Here is a 24,223-nt window from a genome sequence, read left to right on the forward strand (position 1 = left end):
CACACACACACACACACACACACACACACACACACACACACACACATCTAAAACAAGCCAGGCACAAATGGCAGGAATTTAATTCTATATGCTTCTGGTCAGACCATGAAAGAAGTTCAGAGGCGGAGCTGAGCCCAGAGAGGCAGAAAAGAGCATGCCTGGCCACACCTACCACCCTTGGACTAGACCCAGGAAGAGGAGTGTCCCAGATGGAAAGCCACTTCTCAGCTCATGCTGTTATGCGCAGCAAGTTTTCTGTGGCTCTTTGGAGAAAGAAACGTAGTATATACGTGCTCATGAATATGTATAGACCTTTCCAGGAAGGACATTGAATAATCTAATGAGTCATGCTTCAAAATGACTTTCTCTGCCTATGGCCGCAACGCAATCTCTTGATATCCTACCTGCAATTGTTCTGCCACACGTTTCCAGCTTATTAAATGAAAGAGGAGGGTGGAGGAGCTTGACCTTGCTTATATCTCAAGGTGAAAGAATTCAATATTACTTTAAAACACCTTTTAAAAATTAATTTATTTATTCACTTTACCTCCCAATCTTAGCCTCCTCCCTCCTCTCCTCCCGGTCCCAACCTCCCTTCCTCTCCCCGCTATCCTCTCAGAAAAGGAGAGTCCTCCCCCCAAACCACCCCAGCACATCAAGTCACATCAGGACTGAGCACATCTTTCCCTGTGGCCTGGCAAGGCAGCCCCGCTAGGGGGAAGTGATCAAAAAGCAGGCAACAGAGTCCAAGTCAGAGACAGCCCCTGCTCCCCTTACTAGAGGACTCACATGAAGACCAAGCTTCCCATTGGCTACATATAAAAACATCCTTTTAAAAATTATGGATAAATTAAAGCAAATAAAATGACACAACAGCAGAACAAAATTTGAGAACCCGTCATCCAACTTCGAAACCCACTCAAATGTTGCTGTTCTCCTCTCATTGGTACCATGGTCATCTCCATAGCCCCTACTTTATGAAAAACTATGACAACCACAGGACCGAGAGTGTTAAGGGTAAAATTTCACTGTATCATCCATTCCTCTCTCATGATATTATCTTCAGAAAATAACTTCAGAACCCCTCCCCCAGGTATAATCCTAAGGAATATTTTTCTGTCCCTTTCTCTCTTTCTCTCTCTCTCCCTCTCTCTCTCTCTCTCTCTCTCTCTCCCTCTCTCTCTCTCTCTGCCATAAAGAAAGTTTCAAGTGTGTGTGTGGGGGGGGTGCGCACGTGTGTTCCTTAGTATGTGAATGCATATGTAAAGTCAACCACTTTGGGTGGCATTTCTCAAGTGATAGCCACTTTCTCAAGTGTCTTCTCTCAGTCTTTCACTGGTCTGGAGCTTCCCAGTTAGACTAGGCTACTTGACAGTAGCCCTACAGATCTGCCTTGTCACCACTTACCCAGTGCTGGGACTATACACACATGCCATTACGCGTCACATTTTAAAGTGGAGATCCAAACTCAGGTCCTGGTACCTACGTGGCAAGCATCTTACTGACGAAGCTCCCTACCAGCCAACCAGACGTTGTCTTTTAACATTGTGTTAAGACTTGTAATTTAATAGGTTATTTAAAAATCCCCAGGACCCCATGACTCCACAAATCACTTCGTGTAGCCTTATTCAGTGGGCTTGACATAGCCTATATGAAAATTTTACATGGATGTAAATGAGTTTCAATCATTCAAGTCAACAGATCATCACTGAGCTCCAGCTACGTATCAGGGTCATGACAGGCCCTCGGGGCACAGAGAACAAACTTAAAGGAAGCTCAGTTGTCATTCAGAAAATTATCGCCCATATAATTGCTCACAATTTAGGGATGTAGCCTGTCCAGGCTTGGGTCTGTTTCCAATTGTGTCTGTGTTAACATGTGAACGTCTGAGAAAAGTTCTTCTAGAGAGTTCTTATCCAGTGGTGGCAACCGCAAAACAGACCTCCATCACTCTTGGCCAGTGCACCAAGCCCGAGTGCTTATCAAACTGCCTTCAGTGAGTCCAAGTCCGCACTCCAGTCAAAGGAAGAAACAGACCTCATTGCCGCATGGTTAAGGACTGTGGTGGTGAAATATAACATCACCTAGGCACATGCTACCTCTGAAAATAGTAGAATGGGGAGCAGGGGATGGTATCAGGCTATATGTGCAAAAAAAAAAAATCTTCAAACACAACAAAAAAGAAAGACATTAGTCCTTAACAAGCTAGCCTGGGAGCACCAAGGGGAACCCTAGCCCCATCCTAGGATGACGCGACTGTGAGGAGCAGTGGAACTCTTTGATTCATTACACAAGCTTGGCACACTGACGGTTGACGCTTCTTGTGCGTCCCCACCAGAGTTTTCTCCAGCCAGGGATTTCATCATAGACCGTTTTGGGTGGAGTGAGCCTCCGTTCCAAAGTGAACATTTCCCGAGTGACATACCCTGGTGGCTCACATGCACTTCATTATTTTCTATTAACAATGGAAATAAATTTTAATCTTTTGCTGGCTAGTGCTGGCCTCTCGTGACAGCAAGGGAATTAACCTGAATTATTTCAGTGTCTGCAAAATTTATTACAAGATTTTAAATTATGTCCGTGTGTGTGTGTGTGTGTGTGTGTGTGTGTGTGTGTGTGTGTGTGTGTGTGAAGTTCTGTTTTTCATATTTCAAATATCTTAGCCTGTGAGGTACCTAGAAAACTTGCCAACTAAGCCAAACTTGCAGACATTGGTGGCTTTGATTCACAAATTCCAAAACATGAAATCAGACAGGAGTTGTTCGTCTTTGTGCTTGAACACTGGATTTTACATGGATTCCCTCTACTTTTAGCCAGATAAACTACCTTATGGGTGGGAAGATCCTTTTGGGTCAGTCATGGCTTCAGCTTTAACTTCCGTCTCTGCTCTCTGATGGATGATGACAACGCCGATATTATTCTATTCCAAGGAGTCAGGATTTCTACATGTTTTAAGACTAAAGGAAGTAGAACGTGCATTCCAACATCATCTCACTCCCAGGCCTTCCCCTTCCACAAGCCAACTTCTTTCCCCTAGTGAGTATTTCCTGGGTCACGAAGGCTGACCCTGTCCATCTGGAATCAATCAGTCAACCCCTGACAACTTCCTGAAACACCTCACTCCATTTCCTGTTCTCTCCCCCTCCTCGCTTTCCCCCTGGTTTGCTTCACTCTTCAAAACTGCAGGCCACAGCAGCTTAATGTTAGAGGGTCAGACACAGCTAGACTCCAAAACACTACACAAGGACACCTTTGACCTTCAAAAATCTTTACATCTTAGCTAAACAAATCAAGGTCAACATTTCTTACCATTACCTTGTTAACTAACGTATATGCATCTTTAAGCGCCGACTCCGCTGGTCACACAACCATCAAAAAACCACTTGTTATTCTAAGATCATAAACCCATCTGCTTTGAAAATAGCACTTTCAGTCTGGATAAAACATGCCATTTGGAGGTCCCTCAAACCCAAAGCCACCAGTGTTATAACAACCATATGGACCAAGATTCCATACAATAGGCTTCCTATGCCTCATCCGTGTCTCTTGTCACCTAAACGTGACATCTCATCTTTTCTGAGGCTATTGCTCTCCTGGCACTGCCGTTCTGCTGGCACGGCCCGAAAGAATGCCAATTAGGAATACAGATGTCTATAATTTGTGAGGGATGGACCCCAGCGGCGGCTGCTCATCCTGGTGACAAGTTCCATTTATTTCTCAGTGTTGATGTGTCTGTATTTCAGATCCACACAGGTCCTTGTCGACACGGCAGCTCCTCTCAGCCCAGGCACTTCGAGTCAACACCCAAGCAGCAAGCAATTCAATCATCGCAAGATACCCCAGAGCCAGAGTTCTAGGAAAGGGAAGGGGAGATCGACTGAAAGCTCTCACAGTTGAAGTGAAAGTGCTCTTTCTGTTTTTGTTGTTCTTGGTTTTTTTTTCTTTCTTTCTTTTTTTTTTTTTTTTTTTTTTTTTTTTTTGCTATTCCTTATTTTACTTTGACTGTAAATCTCAGATTTGGGGTTAGCCAGCTCACTAAACATAGACCTAAGAGACTCTCATTCTTTCTCATTAAAAAAAAAAAAGATTTATTTATTTTTTTATGTTGTTTGTGTATCATCTGCGTGTATGTGTAGGCACTATGTGTGTGCTTGGTGCCCAGGAGGCCAGAAGAGGGTGTCACGTCCCCTGCGACTGGAGTTGCAGATGGTTGTGAGCTACCACGTGGGTACTGGATACTGAATGAAGGTTTCCTGCAAGAGAAGCCAGGGTTCTTAACTGCTGAGCCATCTCTCCAGGCCAACACACACACACACACACACACACGACAAAGTCTCACTACCAGGCTGGCCTCACATCCGCAGCGATTCACTTGCCTCTGCCTCCGTGTGACTCTATTCTGAGTCACCTAAGAATAAGGTGGTGTTAGCAGAGGCATGAGTGAACAACACTGCTGCGGTTCCTGGAGGAGGCCCAAGACAGCTGTAAGAAGAGAACCGACCAGTAAGAGAGCAGTTTCTCAAAAGTACACGTGAAAACTGATTGCCCTTTTCTAATTCTATTTTTCTTTTTACTCCCCATAAGACACCTCATGGTTCTAACCCTAATAATTTATACCGCGCAGGAGCAGAGTTGAAAAGTGTTCTTCCCGGCTCACAAAAGGCCACTGTAGGAGTGACCCGTAGGTGGGCACACCCGTTAATTGGCCCGCACATTTCATTTTCCAACGGAGGACTGGATTCTTTGGTGACAAAACTACACACCTGGCAAGGAGACATCTAAACAGACTTATCCCCCACCCGTGGGGTTATCTTTACACCTCACACTGCACTTTGGCCGCTGCTATCTTTATCAAGAGCTCAATTCTCAAAGCTCTGACGGCGTGATTTTGTTGGTTAACGTTAATCAGAGGAACGGCCTGGTCCTGGCCCATCACCCTTTCTCACCTCATACCTAGGCGCTCCCCCCAAGGTGCCTATGTGACGATGATTAAGAATAAAGAAGTCAGGAAGAAAAATGGGTGGGACATCTAAGTGACTTGCTCTCTGGGACAGACAACAATCCCATTGTTTGTAGGGCGTAATGACTCTGGCTAGAAGACCCCCTTCTCCATCTTCAGAGTGCTCGCCCCCAAATCACACAGGATCCTACTATTAGCCAGGCACCGGTTTCTGCCGTTTCTGTGAGGGTCGTACACCTCTCAGCTCAATGTGGGGCCTCAGGAAGGCAGTAACAGGAGGCATTTACAGCTCACCCACTGCCGAGGCCTCTCTGATACCCATATTTAGGAACATGCATACATGCAGCGAAATAAAATAGTCCCCCAAAATTCCCGTTGTTCTGCCAAGTATGGGGGGGAGGGGGAACCTTTATGACATTTTACATCTGGAAATGGAATTAAATTCATGATGTGCTTTTCCCTTATTACTGTTCAGTTGCTATATGTGTTATTTCAGCTTTCCCAAAGCACAACTGTATGTGGGGATTTTATATTCCACCTGTGGAAGGAGAAAAGAGGCATAGAGACCATTAAAGTGAGAAGGAATCAGGGCAGACTTCTGGCCATGGGAGACAACCTAGCCGGGCGTCCACATTGTAAGAAGAAATATGCATTGTGTTTTTAATATGCCGGCTAATCCCCGTCACTGATGGGAAGAGGATAATGAAACAGTTCTGCCTGCGCCCTCATTAATGCTACCCAGCCTAACAGCAAACCATTTGGCTACTGCAATTCGCATCTCAATACCACCTCACTCTCGGCATGTGTAGTTGTGAGCCAGATTTAAAGCCCAGATTCATCTTTGTTGACTGGACTCTGGAGTCCCCCAAATCACCTTAAAATGCCTATCCCACAAGCATGGTGGGTTATTTTTTTTTTAATTTCATAAAAAAATATTTAAGTATTCCCAGGATTCTTAGAAAGAGGCTTTATTTTACATTCTTTGCAGGTAAGGTTTCTGTGCCGTGAAGTATCAAGTCCCCAAACAGGAGAACACAAAACTGGTAGCCATAGAAACAGACAGAAGGATTCTGGGATTGTTTGCACCAAGAGTTGTAGCATTAAAGACAAGACTATTTCGTAACTGACCAGACAGTGTGGTGCTTCAACTAGCCATTGAGGGTTTTATTTTATGTACATAAGTGTTTACCTACATATATGTACATGCACCATATGTAGGCTGTCATCAGTTTGCACTGAGCTTCTGAGGCACTAAATGCTTCAAGCAGCCTGCAAGGAGGACGGAGCAAAGTAAACAAAAGATGTCACCAGTGACTATCCCTGTGCAGCAATACATCCATGAAAACTAAGCCGTGTCACCAACTCAACACTCTTGAGCCTCAAAGATGAGAAGAACAAATCTAGTCCTGAAAGCCTTGATAGGCATTTTCATAGAGAATTCTGAAACTTGAGCTTTCCAAGTTGAGGACACTCAGATGACTGTCTTGTGTACATAAGCATGTGGGCACATATGCAGGTTTTGGGGTATGAGGTGAGCTCACGTGGTATCAAGGGACAATCCCCAGCACTTTCTGCCTACTGTTTGAGACGGAGTCTCTTGTCACTCAGTAACTTCGCCAGGCAGGCTGACTAACTGGCAGTGAGCCTCCCGGAACCTGCCTGCCTCTGCCTCCTGTGTCACCACTGATGGGGTTAGCAGTGTGCCCAGCTGTTGTTGTTGTTGTTGTTGTTGTTGTTGTTGTTGTTGTTGTTTGAGACAGGGTTTCTCTGTGTAGCCTTAGCTGTCCCAGACTCACTTTGTAGACCAGGCTGGCCTCGAACTTACAGAGATCCACCTCCCTCTGCCTCCTAAGTGCTGGGATTAAAGGCGTGCACCACCAGCTTTTTATGAGGATTCCGGGAATGGGACTGAGGTCCTCACACCTGCAAGACAAGGTCTCCACTGAGCTATCTCCCCAGTGCTATTCTGACTTGAAAGCAAAACCAAGCAAAAGCCTGGAGTCCACCTAGACAGACTCTGTGTACAAGGGTCTTTCGCTGGGGTGTTTTGGCAAGCTCTGCTTTGGAATAGAGCTTGTATTTATTTTTACATCAATTATTTTAGTTCTTTTTCTTTTTTCTTTTCCTTTTTTTTTTTTTTTTTTTTTACACTTACTAGAAAAGTTTTAGGTCAGACTTGCCTTAAAAAAAATCGAGTTGAATACATAGAGAAATAAAGAGGCAGAACTTTTTTTAGCCAGCTTTTCATTATGTCCCTAGAGAGCCTAGAGTCCGTTCATCTGCTTCATAGCTCTCAATTCCTTCTTCTCAAAGGCCATAGACACTTGCCATGCCTCCGTACCTCACTGTCTTCCATCAGCCCCACTGCTTTTCCCATCGAAACTGGATGCCAAGAAGGATGTTGTCGTCAAGGGCGGTATTTTACTAGCAGAATTTTGGGAGCCTCTGGGGAGCCATGTAATACATTTGATGCAGTTCTTTGTTTGACTCCATGATTTGCTCCCACCATGCTGTCTCCCAAAGGACACCATGAGTCACCTGCTGTCCATCAAAAATCAGAACCACATAGTCTCCTCATACGCAGTTTAAAGGCATGCATTTCTGATACAGAAATGAGAAAACTCTGGTCTGTGTTCCAGTAATTTTTTTTTTAATTTTTGATTTCATTGTACTGGGATGGGCACAGGGTTAGAGTTTAACACCCAAATTTGCATCCTCTAAGACATTTGAACACGTAGAACTTGCTTTCACCTGTCCGAGGTCTGGCATATCCTTGCCTAAAAGTTATTTATGTGGCTGTCAATTTGGACACCTGCCCCCTTTCCTCCCAAAATAGCACTCAAAATCCTCAAAAATGCAAGTTAGTCACAACTGACATCACCCTGATTCCTGGCCGCATTTGAGATACTGAAGGTCAGGAGGTGTGAAGACAGAAGGTTGCTCCGCCAGAGAAAAGCTCGAAGGAGCTCGCAGCATTCCACAACAAGAGCGTCATATAGAGAGAAAGCCCCTTATCCCCTCAGAGCTTCTCCCTCAACCCCAGAGAGATGACTGCCCCCCCCCCCCCCGGGGCCTACCTGGTTTGCTTATGGCCAAAGCGTGGGTTCAGCCGCTGATCAGAGGGGCCCCCAAGTCAAGTGGTTTTCATTATGTGTTTAGAACTGTGGCCTGGTAGCACGGGGACTTTCAAATAGGATGGGCTGTGAGATCACACAGCAGCTGGGGCAGCTCTCAGACCAAGAGGTTTGCGCTGAAGAAACCTGCCGGCAGCTGGGGCTGTATTAAATTCGTACCATTTGGAGTTAATTTAAACTCTCCTTTCCCTCTTCAACGGGTGTGAGAGAAACATTCAACATTTTTTTATTTAAGGAAAATAGATGGTAGTGCCATTAAAAAGTTTTATATAAGAGCTAGGGGTTTAAAAAAAAATCATAAGGGGTTGTTGGATAGATGTTGGCCCAGTTCCAAGACATGAGTAGCCGTGGCCTTTGCTCCTGCTTCATTCAGTCAAACAGACTAATGGTGAACGCCCAGCTGTGTGGACGAGGCGTTTTTGTCAGAGAAGCTAATTTCTCCATCATTCTTGTGTGGCTGCAGTCTGCTGCAATAAGAAAAACCTGAGGACATCACATTATCCTGCTACTCCACGCCTGTCAGTCCTTACACCAGAGGATCTGTGTGTCCGAGGTTCTGTTCTCCCCAGCACCACACATTTCTTGCTTCAGAAGTCCGGCAGGCCTGCTATAGGCATGATCCCTAAAGCGTCAACCCCTCCCCCTGGAGCCCCTAACCCTCCCCAAGATGCCCTTATCCATACCTCATCTTGTATGAGTAGATGTGATCCAAAAACCAAATCAGCTCCTACGTCTTTCCCCATCCATCCTGTGACTAGCCAGAAACTCAGGTGTCCCTCTGTAGATAGTTACATTGTAGCTCTTTTTAAAAATATATCTATCCTTATTTAATTTTAATTTCTGTGCCTTGGTGTGAGAGTGTCAGATATTGGAGCTACAGACAGTTGTGAGCTGCCATGTGGGTGCTAGGAATTGAACCCAGGACCTTTGGAAGAGCAGACAGTGCTCTTAACCACTGAGCCAACTCTCCAGCCCACATTGTAGCTCTTAAGGTCAAGGAGGATGTAGCTTCTCGATGGTACTCTGCCTAGCATAGCAACACAAATTAAAATGGACATGGACCAGAGTCTTTGCTGAGCTTATAAGTCAGAGAAGGAAAAAAAAAAGTTGGTAAAATTTTTGGCTTTTGTTGTTGTTGTTGTTGCTCATTTATCTCAATAAAAGCCCACTGGAACTAAAAACAATTCATTTGGTAGAACTTAGAGGGCCTGAATTGGGGGATAATTTTAAGACATCTGAAGTCTCCCTCTTTGTCCTAATATTTATCTACTATGACCCTTCTCTACACTTTGCCTTGGAGGTAGGACACCTATCAAAAAGACCAACAGCAGGATAGCTTAACGGGAAAGCTGGTGTTGCCCCCCAGGAAGGAAGACACCCCAGCCTTCTCTATTAATGAATGTCCCATTTTGAGTGGTAGACCTGCTGGCATCATACATAAGCTCTGCAAACTGTTGGGAAGGACGCCCACACTGTTTTTACAATGATGAGCCGCCCTGAACTCTACGTCATCGCCGACCACACGGCTGAGCTCCAACAGGCACCACTAAGACAGCTACACCCTGCAGGGGTCCTTCCTCAAAAGACCTCGGAGAAGCAGGCCAGGGCTCTGAAAAACATTCCCGGCTTCTACTTCTTCTGTCCCACCAAAGATGGAGACGGTGCGCATTTGGGTTGCCCTGCTGGGCCTCCAGCTCCTGCCAGGGACTAGTTAGAAGCACACGGAAAGTTCTCTGCGATGTTCGTAGTTAAAGCCTCATCTACAGAACCAAAGAGGATATGGAGCCAGAAGTCACCTGACAACAGGTAACCCTTAAAACCAGTAGAGTGGCTGGGAGACGACGGGGCAGGCCTGTGTGGACAGAGTGAATAGATGCTGAGGATGCCGCATGGTACCAGATGAACTTCTTTAGGTCAGAAGCCCGTGGAACCCTGGGACATGCTCTGGAGACCCTCAAACATACTAAGCTTTTTATGCAAATCTAGTTTCGTGTTGGCACAAAGGCCGCATGCAGCCTTTCCCAGACTCTCAAAGGAATTGGAGACCAAAAAAAAAAAAAAAGGTTAAGACCCATACATATATTTCCACAGACAATTGTCATCAATTAACTACATATCCTATGGTGTTTAGGGTTTGATCAGAACTGAAGAAGAGATTGGCTGGTTCAGTCACAGACATGTGCTTCATATAATGATTTGGTCCTGTTCAATGGTGGCAGACGAGGGGAAGGTAAGATTCTAGGTTCTGCCAGTGTTAAGAGCGGAGTAAGCATTCGGCTAGGTTGATGGCTTTGTTAGAAATGCCTGTGTTCTGTTCAGATCTGCACAGAAGCATTCTTCGATCATATATGCGTTTGATCATGAGCAGATGTTACTTTACTGTGAGGCAAAGAACCGCCACCCTTGTCGATGCGAATGGTACGTATAATCCAGTCCTGCTCTGTGACCACTCTTTCACTGTCGTCACCACCTGCTGTCTCTGGCTTTGTGTCACATCTGAAGTCTGATCCAGGCTTCTCAGTTGACCATCACAGCACACACAGGCAACCCTTGCGTCATACAAGCCTCCCCCACATAAAAGAGCTGCTACTGACCCGTTACTCTCTTCCTGGAATCTGAGCCATTTCTAAAGCTGCTGGGTCACAAATCGAATGAGGTCCCAGCATCTCAGATATATAATGAATCCTTGCCAACTCGACAATTAAAAAAATAAAAATAAGAAAGACCCCGTTTCAAAATGAGGGAAGGATTTAAATGGGCATCTTCCAAAGGAGATGAGGAAGTGGGTGACAAATACATCAAAAGGGAGTTGGCATCACTTTCCTCAGACATGAGGGACGGGCAGACCGAAACAGCGATGAGAGACCACTCTAGTGCCATAGAGCGACTCATTTTAAAAACAAAACGGGGGTCTGGAGAGATGGCTTAACAGAGCAGAGAACATGCTGTTTTTGTAGAGGACCAAGTTCATTTCCCAGCACACAGGATAGACAGTTCACAACTGTCTGTAACTCCAGCTCCAGGTGAGCCAGCGACCTCTTCTGGCCTCTGCAAGCACCGCACTTATATTCGCATGCACAATTATAAATAAAATAAATCTTTAGAAAAAATAAATAAAACTAGGAGGAATTAGAGACGCTAGTGTCTTCACACATGACTGGTAGAAATCCAAACTGGTGCAGCCACTGTGGAAAAGAATTTGGCAGTTTCTCAAAAAGTTAAAGATAGAGTTACCCTGTGATCCAGAAATGCTACTCCTAGCTCTGTCCCCAAGAGAGCTGAAAACATATGTTCCCAAAACAACTCAATATCACAGAAGCTTTAAAGGCATAAAACACAAATGTTAGTTAACTAAATAATGGGTAAGCAAAATGCAATCTACACAGACAATGGAATAGTACTCAGCTACAAAAAAGAATGAGGCGTTGCTACCTCACTGACCTTGACTACAACTATGCTAAGTGAAAAATCCATGACATATTGAGAGATTTGATTTACATGAAATTTCCAGGACAAATCCACAAAGGCAAAAAGTAGGTTAGTGGTTTCAGGTAACTGAGAAGAAATGGTAATTAGGAAGCACAGAGTAATTTGCAAGGTGATGAGAATGTTCTGGAATCAGCAGTGGCGGTCACACAACACCACTGAGGTGTTAAAGCCACTGACAGGCACACGCTAAAGTGCTTGTGACAGAGGTGTGCGTTGTTCGTGAACTTCACCTCACCTTAAATTAAAAATGTGAAACAAAATGGACAGGTGATGTTAGGTTGGTCCGAGAAATAATACTTGAATTCATAAGCTTTCTTGCACATCGCTTGTCTATGAAGAAGCTAACTACCCTCATGGAGGCTGAGGCTTCCCGGAGGCTCTGATGTTAGCATATTAATTTTAAGCCACAGAGCACAAAGGGCAGAGAAACCCTCACTTAGCAAAGACCTGAAGACTCAAGCAAGACTGGTGTGTGTTTGCCTCATGAATACATTTCTAAATTGGGGGTAGGGTTTTAAATTTGAAGATCCTCTGAGGCATGTGTCCACTGAACACCCTGACTTTTCACTCAGCCCCACCCTACCCCCAATTTAGACAGCCTAAGAACCCACGCTGCCTGCTTCTTTTTCCCTAGACTGTGTTTCTTCCAGCAATGAAGCAAATATTTGCTCCTGGTGGCAACCTGAGAATCTGGTAATATTCACTGTTCTTTAAAAAAATTATTTAACTTTGTAGTAGCATTTGGAATGCTGGCATGGTCAACTTCCATTGTGTGGGACCTTCCTGAGGATTTCCAAGAAGGCTGACGGCTTGTCTCTTTGTCTTCCTGTGATCCAACAGAAGGAATCTGCTGGAGATCTTTAACTCCAAAGCAGCAACTGTTTAAATGGAGCTTGATGATGGTATTAAATATTACAATTACAACAAAAAAATTATTTTGGGCTAAGTGGTGGTGGTGCATGCCTTGCCTTTATTACCAGAAAGCAGAGGCAGGTAGAGATCAAGGCCAGCCTGGTCTACACAGCAAGTTCCAAGACAACCAAAAATACACAGAGAAACCCTGCCTCAACAAAACCCCTAAACAGATGATAGATGGATAGATAGATAGATAGATAGATAGATAGATAGATAGATAGATAAGATGATATAGAAAGTAGATAGATGATAGATAGATATAGAAAATAGAAAGTAGATGGATGAGTAGATAGATAGATAGATAGATAGATAGATAGACAGACAGACAGACAGACAGATGTTAGTCATAGCAAGTCATTGGATAACCATGATGTGGGTTGGAAAAGAGTGAATGCAGGATTGCTTTCAAAGCAATTTGCACTGGCCTCCTAGATGCCCATCAATCCTAATTTCTTTTTCTTTTCTATTTTTTTCCCTTTCTCTTTCTCTCCTTCTTCCCTTCCTTTCCTTTTCTCTTGTTTGCTTTCTTCTCTTTTCAGTACTGGGGGCCAGGGGGGAGCTGAACCCAAAGGTCCCCGATCCAGGCAAGCTCTCTATCCCTGAGATATGCCCAAAGCCCCTGTTAGTTCCTTAGTAGTTCTGTCCCCAATACCCTTTTGACATTGGCTTCACTGTAGACACTCCCCAAAGGACACGCAGGAGCAGGACCTAACTCCCCGGGTCCAGAATGGAGTAAACAAATGTCACTTCCCACAGCAAAACCATTGCCCATGTCAAGGCCACAGTAAAACACAAACCCAGAAGCTTTGGCACTTGCACACCCATGATCTAGGAGGTCTGTGACCGAACCTCCTGATTCTGACACTTCTCGGAGCAGGGTCAAGTTACCGCATCTTCTAGAACCTTACCTCTCTTGAGGCAGTAGGGTAACCAGCCCTGTTTTTTCAACTTATTTGAGTCTTGAGCTTCAATGGTTTAAAACATTTTTTTTTTTAATTCTCTGTGGAGAACAGAGCCGCACATACCCAGGGAAGACATGGACGGGAGAAGAACCATTTGTTGAGTTAAATACAGTCCTTCAGATCATGGGGAAGGGAGCCTGGCAGCTGCGCTTCCTCCCAACTCTAACCCAACACTCTGCCCCAGCTCTGTTTATTAGCTGTCTCCTCAGCACATCAGTGGCAGGGGTGATGAAATCGGTGGCAGATTTCACTGTCAGGCAGCTGGGTCACTGTCCCCTGGGTCTTGTTGTCATGCTGCAGTTTTAAAGTGACCATGGCTGCTTGGATTGCTACCTTCCAACAGGCCGAGGGACCATTGAATAGTTAACTGGTGGAAGAGAAGGACCGGAGCTGTTGCTTGCAGAAAACACACAGAGAAGCAGCTTTGAAAACTCCCAAGGTGGCTGAGTATCAAGAACATGGCCCCTGGTGCGGGCAGCTGTGAGTGCAAGGGGCAGCCCGAGGGCTGAAAATCAAATCTCCAGCCCAGGCTGGTGCCTCTCCCATGAGGCTCTGCCAGTAGAGGCAAAAAAATAAAAAAGAAAAAGAAAAAAGAAAAAGAAAAGAAAAGAAAAAAGAAATAACCTAAACATTACAAAATGAAAAACCTCCGTCCTTCCACCCTGGAAGAAGGAGGTTTTCATCAATGTTATCTTTTGTATGGCCAGCACTATCCATGAGGTATGGATTTGAGGGGAAAGAGAGAGAGAAAACAGGGTGACTTATTTAATAGGTGTGATCCTCAGGGCCCCTTACCTGGAACCGTCTCATGTCCCTTGGGTTTCCTGCTGTTTTCAAACAATTCTGATTGCACTTCAGGAAAAATTTTAAAAAGAATCTGTGAAGAGAAAGCAATGTGTTACTTTTTTTTTTTTCAGTAAACATTTTTTAACGAGAGACTCTATCTGTGTTCTATTAGATTTGATTTGAAGGGAAAGAAAAAAAATAGGCGATTGTGTTTCAGGTCTGGGGAATTTCAAGCAGCCGTGCCTGGGAGAGGACGGCTGCTGACCCTCTGCAATTTGCAAATTTGGATGTTTTCAATGGCAAGCTCGGAGACCCCTTTCTCCATCACGGTGGGGGATTGTTAAGCGGTTCACAATCTGGGCTCTGGTCCTCACACCCACCGGCCTGGAATCTGTACAGCCTTCCCTCTGCAAAAGAGGGCTCTGAGTGCAGTAGTGACCCCTGCTGTACAGAAAGTAGGGCTCTGGCTTAGAAATCACAGGACAAGGCTCAGAACCTAGGAATTCTCAGGTCTCAGCCTTTTCTGGTCACACAATACCTTCATGCTTGCATCTGAAGGTGATCTCAGTTTCCCACGACATGTGGAGAAATAATAATAATAATAAAAACCAGTATACAATTATCTAAAGCTTAAGTCCATCAGGCAAGGATAGCCCAAGCATTTGTGATGAACAGCAAACAGGAACGGCCTCTCAGCCTCTCTAGAGACAGCCCAGAGAAACACAAATCACGACCTGTGCTTATTGTTTGTAAGGCATGATCTTTCTTTTTTGAAGCCCTTATTCCCTTATATAATCTGTGTCATTTCAAAACTGGGCACCTCGGATCAGATGGTTGCACCAACCAAGAAAAATGACAAAGGGAACCTTTGCAGCAATTTGCCTCGTCCCTATTTTTAAATTTTTGTTTCAAAATACAATAAGTTTTTCATTTATTTCACTTGCAGAGTCCTTTTCCTTAAAAAAAAAAAAAAAATCCAGCTTTTGCAGTGTTGAAGTCCCAGGTGAGCTAGGCCTATTTCCCTTTCTGTTACTATGACAACGAAATTTTACCGCAGTCCCAAGGTCCCTTCAGAACTCTCGCATCTACGCCTTGAATTAGAACTTTAAAGGAAAAGATATACATTTTCCCCAGGATTTACCAATAAAAATAAGTAGAAATGAATCAGTCTTAAGAAAATTCTATTTTAAAAGCACGGGGTTGGTAAGAGAATCTTGACATGACCTTCTCCTTCTGTTTTTATTTGTTTGCTTGCTTTTGTTTTTTTTAACACCCACACAAAAGAAAACACCCCAATTAACTGTATGTTTCACTTAAAAACTAAACCAATGAGTGGATGCCATGAGGTAACGGACAGAGGGGGAGGACGGGTCTATCTTTTTCCTGTGACTCTTAATCTTTGTTTGCTAAACACACTGGGCAACATGTTCCCCACCCTACCTATGAATAAGGTTGGCTACGGATTTTGAAATAATGGCAAAAACATTTTTCCATTATTTGGCATATTCCCTTGGCTTGTCTCTGGGGCCATCTTGTATGGGGTGTGTGTGAGGCCAGGCAGGCAGGGTTTTCTGTGTGCTATGGAGGTGTGGGGGTCTTGATCAAAATTCTCCCGAAAGACCAAGGCAAAGAAATCATTGTGCCAGCACTGTGCACGGTACGGAACGCTTATAACCTGCTACAGCTTTCCACAGCGCAGGGAAAGCCTGTCTGTGCTCACTTGGGTGGGCACAGGAAGGAGAGAGGCTTTTGTTTAAGTCAGGACTGACCAGAAACAAGCATCTTCTTTCTACGGGACGATATTCCTACACTCATCAGCCACGGCCGCTTACAAACACTCAGGGCTGCTCGAACCCTCTACTGCAAACTTACCTTGCTCGCTGGAGCCTCTTTCCGAGCAAGAGCCCCCCACCCCACCCAAACTTGCTCCCCAACATATACCTGCTGGAAGTCATTCACCTCTTTCCCCATGTGAGAGCCGAGCTGAGTGCATCTTCTCATTTGCTCCTTGATTTTTGAAGTTTTGCTTTTCAACAACCGGGCTCCAGATAATGCATTCTGTGTGCCCTGTGTGCACTTCCCCCCTCTCCTCCCCCACTCCTGTTCCCAAACAGGATCTGGTGAAAGCATTAATGTTCACCGAGCCATTACTACCAGAATGGTGTGGTAGGTGGAAAAGTGCGAAAGAGATAAATGTTTACATAAAATCCAACTGATTTAGGGAAGTGTGCGGCCTGGTGAAAGGCTTTACTCATTTTAAATTAGGACCTTAAACAGTTCTTTGGATGGAAAACACCCAGTTTTGATTCTCTTGCTTGTCTGAGGGCTGAGTCTGTAACCTACACAGCAGACCCCCACATACCGAAGATTTAGCATCCGGCTCACAAAGGGGAAAGGAACAGTGGGAAAGAGGAGTGGGCGGGAGTGGGGACGGAAGGATGTTACATTATTCAATATATAATTGCTAAAGTGGATGACATTAGAAGTGTTGCTGTGGATGCATTTACATGTGAATTTAAAAATTAATTAAAAAGAAATTCTAGGGCTTACAAACATTGTCAAATCTCTCTCAAGATTTTACTGATGTCTTCTGACACACACACAGACACATGCACACTCATACACACACACACACACACACACACACACACACACACACACACCTCTTCCCAACTGGTGCAAAACTCTCATGAGCCGTATTATCTATTAGCCACAGAGTAACTTGCAAGGAACAAATTCTCTCAGAATCCCCTGGGTCTCGATCCCTCCAAAACCAGAGGTGCCTGGAGAATGTCAGCCCTCTCTATTCAGAAACAGAAAACCCAAAAGAATTCCAAGATTCAGACCAAATGTGCGGATTCTTCTCAGAATGGGAGTGGTTTCCACTTTTTCCAAACAACAGCGACTACACAAATATTATAAGCACTTAACGTGCTGTAGTTCGCCAGCCTTCTGACTGCATTCCTAACAAGTGAACCCAAACAACAGCAGGGGTAGCCTTGCTTTTGGAGGAAGAGGCGTGGGGGTGTGGAGTCAATGACTGAACTCCAAACCCTGGCATTCCACAAGCTGAGGCAGCGTCGTGTCCCAGAATGCTTTGCTTCACTCTAACAAATAGGCACTAGAAGTGAACTAGCCTTGACCGTGTGTCAAACCTCTTTTTTGGGCTTTAGTTTCTCCGACTGCTAAAGGAAACATTTAACTGGATTATTCTGGAGTTCATTGCAACGTCAATGATCTATAGCTGGGAAGTGAGAACCTTCCAGAAAGGGCTGCTTTGGGATAAGAACCTACTGGTGACCCCACCACCCCCATAGAGTCATTAAAATCTATGTGAATAAGCATACAGGGCAAGGAGCACCCCTCTGACCCATAAATTTTTTTCCTGCTTTCCTAAGGAAAGGAAAAATGGCTAAAGATCATAGGTCAGTGCCTTCTCTAGCCCTGCCCCCTTTTGTATGATGAATGGCTAAAGGATTGGGGTACACCAAGGCAGAAGGAGATTAATTGCTGTTTCTCTAGGTGGGTTCTCCCCTTATTCTACAGAATACATTCTAAAACTCTCAGGGGATCCCTAAAACCACCAATAATACCAAACCCTGAGCATACTCTGGGTCCTTATATACCCATGACAGTTTAATTTATAAATTTGGCACAGTGGGAAACCAGCAATTCCTAATTCATAAAATTCAACAACTATAACAATGTGCTGTCATGAACTTTAAAATTCATGAGTTGTTCATGTCTGGAATTTTCCATTTCATATTTTTTGGGTCATTCATAGTTGGTCATGGGTAGCTGAAACCTGAAAAGGTGAGGCCATAGAGAAAGAGACTATATTATGTAGTTAGCACACAAAGCATCATCTAAATCTTTAAACAGCCTTCCCAGGGAAGAGCCATCCAATCCATGAGTGGGGAAATGAAGGCCCCAGCCAGGTATTTGAGAAATGTGTTAGGGATCAGCGTGGGCATAAAATTGGAACCTGGCAACCAGCGCCATCTGGTGCTCTCTGTTCCCCACACCCTGGTGCTGGCTGCACCATCACCTGGGTATATTGAAAAACACTAAAGTACCCGTTTCAAAGAATCAGCATCATGATACGTAAATTACATCGCAATAAAGCTGCTAAGTTTGTCTCTCTAGAAAGCACTCCTAATAAGGAGGGAAAAAAGAAAAACGAAAAAGAATAAATAAATGAATGGGGCTATGAGGAGGGAGAGATCTGGCTTCTTGAAGAGCAAATACACCCAAGAAGAAACCATTAAGCCAAAGATGGCCGCAAAGGAAGATGCCCTTGACGTTGAACACTCTTGCTGGTTCTGTTTCTTGACTCATTTGATCAATGTGTTTTAAGTGTGATCTAGATGCCATGAAAGGTCATACACAATGGCAAAGGTCTTGACCTTGTACACATACAACCAAACTATTCAGGATGTGCATGACCCAGAGTCACAAATGACTCTAGAAATTCTAGATATGAGTCTGAATAAGATCAAAGCATATTACATGGTATTCAAAAAAATTTGTCTTTTCCCTTCCAATCTCTGGGGTATTGGGATAGTCTGCATTGTGTAGGAACACAACGAAACTCTCAGATGGCTCAGACTGGTCCTGACCCATCTTAACTAGAAACTGAATTTCAAACTAAGGTACAATAGAGGTCAAAGCTAGTGTCCAACAGTGGAGGCACATATTCCATAAAAACCACAGGAAGGAAAACTATTGAACATCCTTTTCAGACCCTAGAAGTTGGACCACATATTTGAAGGTCACAGCCAGTATCCTGCCTATCAGGGTTTATGGAAGAGACTTTTCAGTGTATCTCCAATTTTAAACTCTAAGGTCTAATTCTTTCTTTAAAATTTTAATACAAAACCTAGTCAGTCAACCATTGTAGAAGAGTCAAGAAAATTAGTATACAGAGATGCACACTGAAGAGAGGCATGCTAGGAATAGTTACCACTATAAAGAAGTCTCCCCAAAGTCAAATGACTCTCTTTGAAGTCAAGATTCCTCTTGAAGTCTTGATTCTCATCAAATGAGAAAATCTAATTTCTTATGTTCTAGAGAGAGAGTCTGCCATAACATAACCATGATGCATATTCCTCAAACAAGATGGTACCACACATCCTTAAAAGGCCATGAACAATGGTGCTATATCTGCTGTGATGGCCACATATGCAGACAGATGCTCTAAGCTGAGTCAAACAGCTGGTGACTATATTCTGATAGATCGTGTGGGTACATAGAGGTAGGTGTCCACTGATCTTTGAAGAAGGTACCTTTTTTTCTGGATTAGCTATGAAAACTTTTTAAAAGCCCAATAAATTAAAATACAATTGCATTTCATTGCTCATGGGTGATGGGGAAAAAGACAACAACCTTTTTTCCTTAAAGTTCTCTTACTTAAAGCATCTCAACTACTAAATGGATGGATGTCTAGAGTAAGTGTATGGATGTCCACAGTAAATGTGTGGGTGTCCACAGTAAGTGTATGAATATCCATAGTAAATATGTGGATGTCCACAGCAAATGTGTGGATGTCTACAGTCAATGTGTGGATGTCCACAGCAAATATGTGGATGTCCACAGTAAAGTGTGCCAAGGAAAAGGAGTGGGTTGATGCTCTCTTCTCCTAGGATCTTGTATACAGTCTCATCCTTCAGGAGATCTGGCAGTCTAGTCTCTAGTACCAAGGTGAGAAGCCATGCTGGATGGATAGACACAGGGATAGGTCGATAGGTCAGCTGTCTCATCTTCAGGGTATCCCTCAAGATAGCTGACCTTGCTTTTAGTGATGAGAAAGCCTTCATGGGGCTGACCTTCCCTTGTGACAAGTGACAAACACCAGAATTTTCTCTCCAATCTAGATCTTTAGTGTCTTTTCTGGGCCTTCCAGCATTAAACAGAATACAGTTTCATGCAGAAAGAAAGCCTCCAAAAAAAAAAACCTCCAAATTTAAGTAGCGGAAGGACCAGCAACCTTGAAGAGTCTGATTCCCAAGGAGTCCACCTAGCACCCTAAAGCTTTAAAGATCCAGTGACAACTGTTACAAGAGACTGATAAGCTAAGCTCCCAATCATCTCCTGTTACCTCCAGAAATAAGGTGTGGGAAGAGCATGGAAGACTCTAGGACTTGGGGTCTGCCTAAGCAAGTTTGAGGTGACTAGCAATGAAGGCCCAACAAGATTCATGGATAGGGTAGATCAGAACTGAAAAGTTCTGACTGGCTTGAGTGGCCATCCACTCATTTCAATATCCATGGGTGAGGGATGGTTAGAGATAGTAAGGGATGGTTGCAGCCATTTTTGTAAGATGACTTCTATCATCTCCATTTATTTAAAATAAATAAATAAATACTGTAAACATGATACATGAACAGAGAGAACTATCTCTTTCTTCCCAGACTTTCTTAAGGAAGAAGCAAATGATCCTTAACACTCATTTATCAAGAACATTTCTGTAAAAGGCTGCTGGGATTTGAACATTTTTAAGCTTACAAGAAACAAAATTTCTGAGACAAGGTGTCTCTATGCAGCTCTGGCTGGCCTGGAACTCATTATGTAAGTCAGGCTGGCCTTGAACTCACAAACGTCCACTTGCCTGTGCCTCCCAAGTGCTGATTATAGGTGTGTGCCATCACACCTGGCCGACAGAAATATTGTTAAGAACAATTTTTTTCTTGTTTCCAACTACACTCAATCTCTTCAAGCCCTCTTGGCTCAAAGTCTATGGTGACAATAGTAATTATGGCCCATGTATCACTCGCCATGTGTGGTTTCATTAACTCCTTGAAACTTACACTATGCACACATTAGCATCCTAGTTCTTTGGAGAAGTCAGAAAGTTCTCCAAAGTTATCAGGTTCATTATCAAAGATGAAAAAGTTAGTTTGTAGAAGAGTGGGTGGGTGGCCAAGTTCCATTCTCTCTGACTCTTAGCAAATTGTTACTCCATTGGGGAGCTTGTCTAATATCCTACACATTGCCAGGCAGCTCTCTGCTTTTGGGACACCCCCCCCATTGGTCTCCATTGGGGCCATCATGTCACTTTTCTCTGGAAATTAGTGTGGAGTCAGTCTTCTGTTTGCAAAGTCAAACAAGCACATAAGAAGTGGGAGGAAAAGCTTATCATTTCTATTGGAGTCCGGAAACCCCAGTGGTGACATTGGAGTGTATAGAAGAAAGCAGGAACTCCATCAAACAGTTAGAAGATATCTGAAGAGTTCAAATAGTCTAAGTAGTGCAGTGCCAAGAGCTGCAGTGCCCTGGAGAAAAAAATCAGAAAGCTGCTCGACTAAATGAGGAAGATTCAGACCATTTGTTCACCAAACTCTACAGAGAAAGAAGGTGGAAATCAGCAGGAAGAGTTGAGTACAATTTTAGAAAACACTTTCTGAGAGTCAAGTCTCTCAAGCTAAACTTGAAAGAGTGTCAAGTCATTAAAAGAGAGAGAGAGAGAGAGAGAGAGAGAGAGAGAGAGAGAGAGAGAGAGAGAAAGGATCTCCTGTGGCAGAGATTTGTGAATAGAGCAATAGCTACGTCCTTTGACGGCTGATAACTCCAGTGTCATGCGTGGCCCCTACAGAGAAGCCCCTTACCAAGCCACTGTCATGTGACTTCAAGGCCACTGTAAATAGCACTGTGATTACTATTGCTTAATATTCATCGATAAATTAGGACCACCCAAGGTCGGTATTAGTTATCCATGTCAAATGTTTGGGTCTCTCCCCCTCCCCTGCATTGCATCTTCCACTCTCACTATATTGGTGGTGGGAGCAGTGTGGGTGCTTGTGGGGCCAGAGGTCAATAATGATGTTTTCTTCAATCACCTCCCACCTTCTTCTTTGAGACAGGGTCTCTCCTTGGCAAAGTAGTTGCCACTTGGGTGTGGTTGGCTTGTCTGTAAACCCTAGGGGATCCTCCTAACACCCCCTCCCCAGCTAGGATCACATGCATGTATTGACACACACTAGGATCACATGTATGTGTCAGCACACACCAGGATCACATGCATGTGCCAGAACAGCTGGTTCTTTACGTGGGTTCTGAAGGTCAATTTTAAATCCTCTTCTTTGCAAGCAAGCATTTTACCAGACCTCTCCCATTATATTTTAAAACGTAACTACTCCATAGGGAGTTGCCACAAACTTAGATTTGATTCTCTCAGGACTGGGTATCCCCTCAATACTAATATATTCGCTCTACTTGAACTCTTCTTAATTGTTAGGGGACATAGTAAAAAAGAAAAAAAAAACAATTAATTCACTCCAACAAGATTACAGGGAGAAAGACAACAAAAGATGGTTGTTCAAAGTCTTCGACCCTGCAGTAAAACTGGTCAGTAAACTATTTCAGAGGACATACAGAACATACTGGCTCCTATCTGGCAACAGGCCCTCAGAATCATTTTCTATTCCGTGTGTACTTCGGTGACAAGCTCCTGGAAGAGACAGGCATTTCAGTTTGGCAATAGATCTCTACTTCTTAACACGGTGCCTCCCCGGTAGGATCTGTTGTATTCATTTAGGCACCAGGAGGCAGGACTTCCCCGACTGTGTAAACCTGACTCCTGGATGGATAGACTTTATTTCAAAGCCATTTTTCCCATGCCCTCTGAAGGGTCTCTCACAGCCCCAGCGGTAAGCAAGGGACTGAAAAAAAAAAAGAAGAAAAAGAAAAGAAAAGAAAAAAAGAAACAAACAAACAAACAAACCACTGACCACTAAGCTGTAAGGGACAGACATGGCCACAATTCATTCTCCTCTCAGGCCTGACCAGGAACACACTTTGGTTGCTCAAGACCACGCTTCTACATGTAGCTTTATTTTATTTTATTTTTTACACCATACCCAATCTCGCTCCTCTAAGTTCTATTATTTTGGCACCATGGGAGAAAACATCTCTCAGGAAAAGTCTCTGGTTTTGGGCTCAGATCAAAATCCAATGCCATTAATGACAACGATTACAGACCTCCTTGGACCTGACTTGGAAAGGAAGAGTGAGTTTGTCACTTTTATTGTTCCTGAAGGTGTCTCTGGGGGGATCTTGGCAACATACTTAGATCTACCTTTTCCTTTTCACTTATTTATTTATTTATTTATTTATTTATTTATTTATTTATTTATAAAATCAGTCCTTGGGACTCAAACCTTGGACCTTGCAGCTGCTATGCAAGCATTGTACCACTGAGCCGCACCCCAATCTTTCTTTAATGTTCAAGCCAGGCCTTCTTTAAGCCAAATCACCTACACACTTGCTTCACATAAAAAAAAAAAGAAAGAAAAAGAAAAAGAAAGAAAAGAAAGAAAGAAAGAAAGAAAGAAAGTCACTGAGACTTCAGAGTGAGTATACAAATCTATTTTCCTCCCAGTACAATGACTTCTTGGATGAAGGAGAGAAATGAAGTTATTAGCCAGTCATCAGCTTAATGGGTCCTCAGCCTCAGTCCCTGTCAATCCTGGCCTCCCCTCCCCCTCCGGTTCTGTGCCCTCCCAGCAAAACTCATCTATGCTAGGCTGAGCAGTGAACACCAATTACACCAAGAGCCCTTTGCTGCTGCCTGGTCCGCTGGTTTTTACTGTTTTGCCAGATGGTTGAGGCCAGTGTGTAAGACTCTCTACCCTACCATTAATTCATAACTCAGTAATAACTTTCCCACGACTCCAGGAAATTGAAATGAAGTGCAAATGTGAATATTTGGAAAGGGAATCAAGGTTGGACAACTATTTTACACCTGCCAGATTCTACACCAGGGACACAAAGAGATAGCCAGCTCTACTTCACCAGACTGCAACGTAACTCTCCTCAAGCCGAAGACAGCCGAGTTAGCATGCACTACTGGAGAAAGTGAGAAAGAAAGCTGAGTAGAAACACGCCTCCTAGCATCACTTTCTCTCTGCGGCCTTCAGTTTATACCTATTGCACCTATGCATTCACTCTCTAGTGACCTTGAACATCTACGTAACATTAGA

General features: G+C 43.8%; 1 protein-coding gene across 1 annotated transcript in view; it reads right to left on the reverse strand.

The window, feature by feature from the left end:
* Window positions 1-24,223, reverse strand: part of EBF2 (EBF transcription factor 2) — a 201,816-nt gene that overhangs the window by 45,661 nt on the left and 131,932 nt on the right. The window contains exon 7 of the mRNA XM_084766995.1: window positions 14,256-14,337. Within this exon, the coding sequence (XP_084623121.1) occupies window positions 14,256-14,337 (82 nt within the window). The remainder of the gene's footprint in view (window positions 1-14,255; window positions 14,338-24,223) is intronic.

Source organism: Acomys minous (assembly GCF_964271855.1).
Source record: "Acomys minous genome assembly, chromosome: 18".
NCBI lineage: Eukaryota > Metazoa > Chordata > Mammalia > Rodentia > Muridae > Acomys > Acomys minous.